At 39.4% G+C, this 10,138-nt stretch overlaps 1 protein-coding gene across 1 annotated transcript in view; it reads left to right on the forward strand.

Moving 5' to 3' along the window:
• The window catches only part of LOC124280375 (guanylate cyclase soluble subunit alpha-2-like), a 112,431-nt gene extending 106,206 nt beyond the window's left edge, over positions 1-6,225 (forward strand). The window contains 1 exon segment of the mRNA XM_046716283.1: positions 599-6,225. Within this exon segment, the coding sequence (XP_046572239.1) occupies positions 599-797 (199 nt within the window). The 3' untranslated portion in view covers positions 798-6,225.
• The last annotated feature ends 3,913 nt before the right edge of the window (positions 6,226-10,138 follow it).

The raw sequence follows: 10,138 nt of genomic DNA on the forward strand, positions 1-10,138 counted from the left end.
TCGCTTACTGTTACTGTCACTGATAGTTAACGCTGTAGTTTAAAAATAATAATAATATGTGTATTTATAATGCGCTGAATTCCACACATAAGGCATGCTCAAAGCGCTACATATTTACAAGTATTTACAAAGCAAAGGTTATGCTAGAACGAGGGTGAAATTTTTGGAAAGATTGTAAAATTTTCTGAAAAGATGGGTTTTCAGGGAACTTTTAAATGAGTCAATGGAGGGAGACATTTTGAGTTGAGTCCACAACTGTGGAGCACCATAGCTGAAGGAGCGAAACCCGAATGCCCGGAGTTTCTGTCTGGGAATGGTGAGAAGGTGTCTATCTACCGATCTTAACATTCTGGAAGGATTGTGCTTGGTGACTTAGCCCAACAAGGTAGTCTGGAGCCGTAAGATGGTAACACTGGTAGGCAAGACTCAGGACCTTGAATTCAATTCTGGCTCTGATTGGTAGCCAGTGAAGAGACTTAAGAACAGGCGTTATGTGGATCCTAGAGGGAACTAGTTTAAGGCATCTTTTATCAGTATTCAGTTATACCAAGGTGCGTCAACTCAGTATACTCATGAATTGTATTTTTGTCCTTTTCAGCTTACTGCGGGATACCCCAGGGTTCAACTTCACACCGCGCACGCGCGAAGACCTTCCACCTGGATTTCCGGAAAACGTTGAAGGCGTACCGCTATTTCTGGAGAGCTACACACATCCGGGCGTTCCAGAGTCGGAAATCGAGACAACTGACCACATCGCTCTAGCCCTTGAACATATCGACCTGTCGGCCGAGAGATGATCATTACATGTATTTATCAGGATTATTTAATTTTAATTATCAGAGCGAATTGTGATACATTTGCAGCAGACTATATGCATCATTTTAGAGGTGTATAAGTCCGCTAGAGAGAAAATAGTCCCCCTGTTCATCTCATCAGAACATATGTAAAGTGTGTCAAACGGGTTTGGTAGTTTCAAATTGTCAGGCAAGTTTTGACAGAGAGTCGACAAGTGTTAGGATATAGTGACCAAATCGCTTAACATTTGGCACTGAAGTCTGTGATATCGAATCCTTGATGTTTAATTTTATTCGTCCCTATTTATTTCTTTGTATTTATACCATTGATTTAACTATATGTTTTCCTTACCAAAGAATCCACAAACCTGAGCGTAGATTGACATATGTTTTCACAAACTGGTAAAACCAGACTATGTTTCAAGAGCAAATGATACAAGCCAAAATACAAGGAAAAACTAATTGGACATATGATAATGCCAAGAACTCTCAACGACAACTTGATATTTAATACGCTGTATTACTGTATACGTGTTTTAAAGTGTTCAGCAAATAGAACATGACTGCAGAGGAAGATTCATGGCATCACTGCTCGAATGCCGTGCGATATAATAGCACATAAATCAGTTGGTTGTTGCATTTTAATGAGAACGAGAACCGGGCTAATTGGTAGCCCTAACACGTTTAATTCAAATCATTTGGAGCCTACTGATGCCTGTCAAATTAATTTTATTTTATTGAGTGTATGTTAATTTAATTAGTTCACTAACTACACGGAGTCAGTGTATCAATCACAGACTGATCACGTCTAGATGTGGATCTGCAGTGTACATTGGGCATTGTCTGAAAAATTGTTGGTGACATTATTTTCGGATTTTGTTAGTTATTGTCGGAAACTAGAAACAGAGTAGAAATTCTGTCACTGATCTTGGAGATTTGATTTTCTGTTTTGACACTTGCCACATTACAGATATGAAAAAATCAGCTTTTGAAGTTATTCGACTTTTAATCGATTTGTTCCGCAAACAGGGATTCATTTGCACATCTTCATGAATCTTCATCAGCTAGATGTCATGGCAACTGTTCAAAGACCACTGTTCAATGGACATTGCTCATTCAGATTTACAAATATTAACAACACATCATTCTGTAACACTGTCGTAAATAGTCACGGTGAGGTAAATATGAAATGGTTTAGTACACGTGTGTGTTTTAAACAGACATAAATAGTAATTATAAATAGAAATCGCATTATTTATTGAAATGTGAACATAGGCTTAGAACGAGTTGTCTATTTTGTGACTGATCCAATACTTAGTGGTACATGCTTCCGTTTTGTACGTTTCAGTAACATTTTAACTGTTGGTTTTTTAAAATAATTACTTAGCGTTTGATATAATTACGTTGGCTAGAAGGATAGTAACGCCACCGTTTTAAATGCTCACCCTTATGCATCGTCAGACACTGGACCCTTGACTGAGGAATTCCTATGCTCCACTCGTCGAGATTCCTTTTGATGTTTTTATTCGTCAGATATCCCTTAAATTGAACGAAAATGAAATTTTTACGAGGACGTGGACTTTTTCAGCAACTCCCTCTTAATCAATAAAGAATTTTCTGATCAAAGCAACAATTTTCGGTTTCCCTTTTTACTAGAAGAAATAACGCCTCATTTTTCAAAATGTGAATGTCATTTGAGTATTAGTTGTATCTGCCACACCAGCATGTAAGAGGGTTCCATACAATTCCTGGAAAACAGGAATTTGTTCGGTTCTGGTACATGTTCAGTGGTGTCCTTATAACGAGCTCCGCAGACTCTTCTGTAAAAGCGCATTGTATTTGTTTATGTCAAAATTACAGGGATGGTTTACCAGAAGTCGTGATGCGAGTTGAGACCTTTGGACACCCAAGGATACGCTAAACATGAGTTGGAATGCCGGATTCGCACTGACTACGATTTCTTGGTTTGTCAACACCAAACCGGAACTTATGAATGTTACCCAAATGAAAACATCTCTTCTCATGTTAAGCTGCCGAATCGTGATAAATATAAAATAATGTTAGAAAAAACACCTTGAATGAATACAATATTTACAAGATCTCAACAAATAACTCAGTCTGCATCGTGGCAGACACACCTATGTCTCTGCTGGAAACACGATCGAGATTTCTTGTTCTACATTTTTCTGTTAAGCATCAACTTGTTTTGTTTTCTACCATGTAATGTGAAAATATATTTATGTTCACTTTATGTTCACAGATGCAACAATATGCGTATTGTACTTGTATATGATCTAAAAATATGATTGTTTGTTTTGAAGTATCACCAATATGCCATGTGTCACACTGTAAGATGTATCTCTTTGAGATTTTCGGTGAAAGATGCCCTCAAATTGTCATTAGATACTCCACCATTATCAAGAATAACATACACAGTGCACCGATCAACCAGGCGTCATGGATGTCTGTGCCGAGCATCATCCAGATCCTCACTACTCCATCGCAAATCTTGCACAGCTTCTCATTCCTTTATATAGTCCGCAAAGATTTTGACACCTTTATGCCTGTCTGAACAAGTCTACCCAAATCATTTCTATGTCCCTCCACTCGTTAATGCACATTGATATATGTATAAATCAATCACTCCAAACAGATTTAATCATTTCAAAATTCGTTACACATCGTCAACTGATAACAAATGTTACACGATACAGGTATTTTCATGAATAGTTATGTATTTACATCTTAGCAAGTGTAACACAACATAAACCCAGACACCATTGATATTGAAACATCCTTTACTTGATGATTACTATATGGTGGGTGTTAGGAATATAAAGGTATTTTCAATTCTCCTTGGATTCGTTTACCGGGACTTGGGTTGGACTTGGATGATACTTCATGATTGTTGTGGTTTTAGACACTTCCAGTCATATCAGAATTGCCTCTAGGTTTTTGTCGTGGGATACGTCAGGATTTACCAGGCTAGCAATTCTCGAAACGTTCATAGCCCTACGAACTTCTTAAGCCCATTCTCAACACATTGGCTGCGATCAAAGTTAAGGATTGTTAGGGCTACGAACGTTTCGAGAATAAGGGCCCTTGACTGTACTTTCACTGTACTAAGATACTAAATATACAATGATTGACTTGGGTCTTCCGTGGTACACACCTGGATCGACCGGGTTTCATAGTCGTTAGATATTTCTACATATACCAAGATCAATTTGGGTTTTCGGTCGTTTGATACTTCTAAATATACCAGGATCGATTGGGGTTTACAGTCGATAGATACTTCTGAATATACCAGGATCGACTGGGGTTTATAGTCGTAGATACTTCTAAATATACCAGGATCGACTGGGGTTTATAGTCGTTAGATACTTCTAAATATACCAGGATCGACTTGGGTTTATAGTCGTAGATACTTCTAAATATACCAGGATCGACTGAGGTTTATAGTCGTTAGATACTTCTAAATATACCAGGATCGACTGGGGTTTACAGTCGATAGATACTTCTAAATATACCAGGATCGACTGGGGTTTATTGTCGTAGATACTTCTAAATATACCAGGATCGACTGGGGTTTATAGTCGTTAGATACTTCTAAATATACCAGGATCGACTTGGGTTTGTAGTCGTGGATACTTCAAAATATACCAGGATCGACTGGGGTTTATAGTCGTTAGATACTTCTAAATATACCAGGATCGACTGGGGTTTATAGTCGCAGATACTTCTAAATATACCAGGATCGACTGGGGTTTATAGTCGTTAGATACTTCTAAATATACCAGGATCGATTGGGGTTTATAGTCGTTAGATAATTCTAAATATACCAGGATCGACTGGGGTTTATAGTCGCAGATACTTCTAAATATACCAGGATCGACTGGGGTTTATAGTCGTTAGATACTTCTAAATATACCAGGATCGATTGGGGTTTATAGTCGTTAGATAATTCTAAATATACCAGGATCGACTGGGGTTTATAGCCGTTAGATACTTCTAAATATACCAGGATCGACTGGGGTTTATAGTCGTTAGATACTTCAAAATATACCAGGATCGACTGGGGTTGATAGTCGTTAGATACTTCTAAATATACCAGGATCGACTGGGGTTGATAGTCGTTAGATACTTCTAAATATACCAGGATCGACTGGGGTTTATAGTCGTTAGATACTTCTAAATATACCAAGATCGACTGGGGTTTTCTTTCGTTAGATAAGTCCACATAAACCAAGATCAATTGGGGTTTTCTGTAGGAAGATTAATATACCAGGATCGATTGTTTATAGTCGTTAGATATTTCTAAATATACCAAGATCAATGGGGGTTTCTGTAGGAAGATACTTCTAAATATACCAGGATCGACTGGGGTTTATAGTCGTTAGATACTTCTAAATATACCAAGATCAATTGGGGGTTTCTGTAGGAAGATACTTCTAAATATACCAGGATCGACTGGGGTTTTCTGTCTTTAGATACTTCTAAATATACCAAGACGGGCTTGGTTGTACCGTAGCAGGATACCACTGACTTATCCAGTCATTACCAGAAGCTACATACTGTTCCCTATGCAGATCAAACATTTCTTTGATATTTTCATGTCCTAATAGCATACAATGCGTTTGCGATGGTATTTAGTGTTTGATTTCCCCTAGATATTACCCGTTCGCGTTTGTACTGCCGAGGTGTTCGGCGATATATTATATTCATTGTTTGTTTATTAATACACTCAGATCACAGGTAGAGATAACAGATCTACCGATACTACACATGCAATGTTTGTACTGACAATATATGTACATCTACAAACTGGTTGCAGAACCTTCCATACTGTATAATATTTGTTTGTCGTCAACGAGCAAGTATTCTTGGAGACATCATCACCGCCTGGAATATAAGTGCTAATGTTATTTGTGTGTAATTACATCCCATGACTAAGTGTGTCACAAAATTAGCGTTACCAAAGCAATATCACATTATGGTAGACAACTGCATCAATATATATGCACTTTCACTGCGTAACGGCCCTTCACTTCAATATGTACCTGTACTTTAGTCTGTTGGAGAAGTAATAGTACGTACGTCTCCAACGGATGTTTATGATTTGTAATTAATACATTTCTGTGACGATATTGACATGTCAGTGTAACACCTGTTCCATTATATTTCTACAAATGGGATATATTTACCATATTGTACGATGCAGTCAAAATGTCCGCTTGTTTACGAACGTCTAAATATAGACCTGGTCAACGCCGGTCTGTGTCAGCAGATGTTATGGTGTTTTGTTGTGTGATCACGCACCTGTTTTAGTGAGAATCTGCCGTGTAAGTCGGGGCAACACATTTGCATATCATAAATGTATTGGCATTATATGCAGTATGCGAGTCGATGAAATAAATGCACTATTTACAAAGATTGCGTTGTGTTGTGTTCCAAGATGGCGGTGTTGTAGTCGGTTCCAATAGTACAACGTGACAACTCATACACTGACACACCTGTTTATGATACCAATGCTGACTGACTGACTGACTGAGTTTGGTTTTACGCCGCTTTTAGCAATATTCCAGCAACATCACGGCGGGGGACACCAGAAATGGGCTTCACACATTGTGCCCATGTGGGGATTCGAACCCAGGTCTTCGGCGTGAAGAGCCAACGTTTTAAACATTAGGCTACACCACCGCCCGATACCAATGCTGAGGGCAAACATGGTCATCAATGAGTTGTCAATGATTTTGCAGGGCTCGATTTAGTGCTTCGTTACATGCACTGGTGCAACCTAACATTACAAAGTGCAACCTAGTTATTAGTCTAACTTGCATCTCAGGTGCAAGTAATTTTTTGAAAAATAAATCAACAATATATCTGACATTATAAGCATAAATATATCAGCTCATTTTTCTTCTAAACTTTGAATACCTATGGCACTGAAACATTGCTATTTACAGACACGTCTCGGCCATGACAGCTCTTGTAAACAGGTATCAGCTGTGTGGCTGCGGTACTAAGGTTTCATGGGTACCCTACTACATCACGGAAATATGTTTATGTGCACCGAAATCTTTGATGTTTTAACACACTATGTTGCAATTGGAATTTGGCTGGTGCAACTAGGTTTTTGTCTTAGGTTGCACCTGGTGCAAGTAGGTAAACATGTCTTAAATCGATCCCTGCTTTGATATCATAGTGCAATACTGGTTCACAAAATTCTGTACTGGTGCAAGGCAACTTCAACGGCTGAAAGATACTTTTTTCTCAAAAGATACCGGGTTTTTTCATGATAAAGCACGCCAGAGTTCCATCGTTGATATTGTGCAGAGATTTCACAGCTGACAAAGAGTTCATAGATGTCATTTTCTAGTGTTTTTATAGTGGGCATTTTGCAGTTATGTCATAGTTGACATGTTGCAGGTGTGTGATAGTCGAATGCCGGAATTCCATGGCTGATCACATCGTGCAGAGATTTCATAATTGACATGTGGCTGGTAATTCTGGAACGAGCAACACCATACCAAGAAGATGGGTAATATATAGTAACAAACAGGAGCTTCCGATCACTAATCCAAGCAGCAAATCTTGTCTTTAAGAAACTTTGCCTCTAACAATCGAAAGCCATGCTTTTCGCAAGAGGCGACTAACGGGATCTGGTGGTCAGGCTCGCTGACTTGGTTGACACAAATCGTATCCCAATTGCGTGGATCGATGCTCATGATGTTGACCACTGGATCGCCTGGTCCAGACGCGCTTATTTACAGATTGCCGCCCTATAGATTGAATATTGCTGAGTGAGATGTTAAACAACAAATAAACGATCACAATCGAAAGCAATGAGAGATTCTCGCCTCTCACGATCGAAAGCAAATGCTGTGAAACAACAACGCCCTGTCCCTCACTATTATAGCATATAATATCCAGCGGAAGCTACGTGCCTCTCTATCGTAGGTACATTTTATATCACGGAAACGTCTTGCGGCTCAGTATTGTAATGAAGCTATGTATGTCCTCACCATTGTCAGAAATGTTTTTTATCAGAAAGAGTTCTAACCTTCACCACTGTAATGAAATTATGTATGCTCGAAACCTCTTGCTCCTCAACATCACTATCGTACTTAAATCCTGTTCATCCGAAACGTCTTGCCCTTAGCTACTGTAACCAAATGATGTATCTCAGAAACGTGTTGCCTCCATTGTTAAACACATTATCGAACTCAGATGCTGTATATAAGACTGACCGAGTTTGGTTTTACGCCGCTTTTAGCAATATTCCAGCAATATCACTGCGGGGGACACCAGAAATGGGCTTCACTCATTGTACCCATGTGGGGATTCGAACCCGGGTCTTCGGCGTGACGAGCCAACGCTTTAACCACTAGACTACCCCATCGCCCCCTGTATATAAGAAGGACGGTGGGGTAGGCTAATGGTTAAATGCGTCCGCTCGTCACGCTGAACACCCGGTTTGATTCCCTGCATGTGTACAATGTGTGAAGCCGATTTCTGTTGTCCCTCACCGTGATATTGCTGGAATATTGCTGGAATATTGCTGTGATCTTGCTGGAATATTGCTAAAAGCAGCGTAAAACCATACTCACTCACTGTATGAAAGAAACTTCTTGCCCCTCAATATTGTAATCAAATGATGCATGCCAGAACCTCATGCCCCTCAACTCCACTATCGTACTCAAATGCTGTATTTCAGAAACGTCCTGCCCTTCGCTGCTGTAATTAAACGATGTATCTCGGAACACTTGTGCTCCTCGACATTGTAAAGAAAAGGTTTATATGGAAAGCTGAATATCGGAAACTTGTCAATTCCCTGACTCGTCCGTATTGAAAGTGACTCTCTCTATATCAGAGGGTTGACTTGATCTACCTAGTAAAATATGCAAATATAAAGCCTATTATCAGAGGCATACCCAGCACGGAAGTATACAAATGTTATTTTATCACAGGGACGATATGTTTGTAATGTAAGCGAATAGGCAACCACTCTTTCACAAACCCTCTTCACTAATATAATTTTAAGGAAGTGTTTCTTTACCAGCGGCTGGAGTCTCAATGTTCCCAGAAAATATGCGAATGTGCCGTCTCACTATTGAAGGCTTGCCCTTCACTAATGTAAGCAAATGTGTCTTCAGAGTAGGGTTGACGTGTTTATAACCCAAGCAAATGTTTCTCATTCACAGGCTTGCCCTTCACTAATCTAAACAAACGTTTTTGTTTTGTGTTTTTATTTCGGGCTTGACTCGTGAGTAATGTAAGCAAATGTTGCCTCTGAACAAGACAACTGCGTTTTACGAATGTTCGCAACGTTTCTTTCTCATAGGGATAACGCGTTTGTGATGTGATCAGTTACGTCGCCTATCTGTCACAGGCTTAGCCTTCAGTAACACACTTAAATATTTCTTTATCAATGGCTTGATTTGAGCCACCCAGTAATGTAGGCAAATATTCCACCCCTGTATTACGGGCTTGCCCTTCACGGATGTAAACAAATATGTCTTTATGATAGCGCTTACTCGTGAGTAATGTGAGCAAACCTGTCTCTATCACAGGTTGCCCTTCACTAATATAAATAAGTATTTCTTGATCAGAGGCTTGACTTGTCTGTATTGTAAGCAAATGTTGTCTACCTTTAAGAACCTGCCACTCGGTAATGTAAACCGATCTCTCTATACGCTACAGCTGCTTATACAAGAGGTGTTAAGTGTTTCAAACTCCACACGCGACCTACATCTTTGTTAAAATGCGCTGTAAGTGCAGTGTTTATATAATGCCCTAACTGGAACCGGTAACGGTGTTCATTACAAAGAGTTTACATTTCAGATTTTACGACATTTGACCTCTACTTCCGGTTTCTTGAAACTTAAAGCGATGGTCGTAGGCAGGAATGTTCTATGTCTTTTTATTTGTTTCCGATATACTCTACCTCGCCTTTCTGCCTGTGAAAGAAGGTTGTTGTTTCAAACTCAAGACGGGACCTGTATTTGTGGCAAAAGGCTGAACGTGCCAAAGCCTGTACTGCTAATGCATCGACGGTATAGTTAGCTCGTAAGTGCTTGAGCGGTTTCAATGTTACACAATAAATTGTTGTTCGCCTTCAACTATAGCCATAAATTACGCTGTGCTTTGGATAAGATAAAGTCGTTATGCATCTGGGAGACTCCACGTTATCAAGGATGCTCATGAGAAATGTGAAAGACACGTGTAGGATCACCCGCGGGTTATCGTGTAATAGTATATACACATTTACGGTTATCTTGAAATCCTTCAGCTTCTTCCAGGCATTTTAAAATTCCGCATCAAAATATCATTCATCATTTGAC

This window comes from Haliotis rubra, unplaced genomic scaffold (genome assembly GCF_003918875.1).
Source record: "Haliotis rubra isolate DU_JTF1 unplaced genomic scaffold, ASM391887v1 Scf266, whole genome shotgun sequence".
Taxonomy (NCBI): domain Eukaryota; kingdom Metazoa; phylum Mollusca; class Gastropoda; order Lepetellida; family Haliotidae; genus Haliotis; species Haliotis rubra.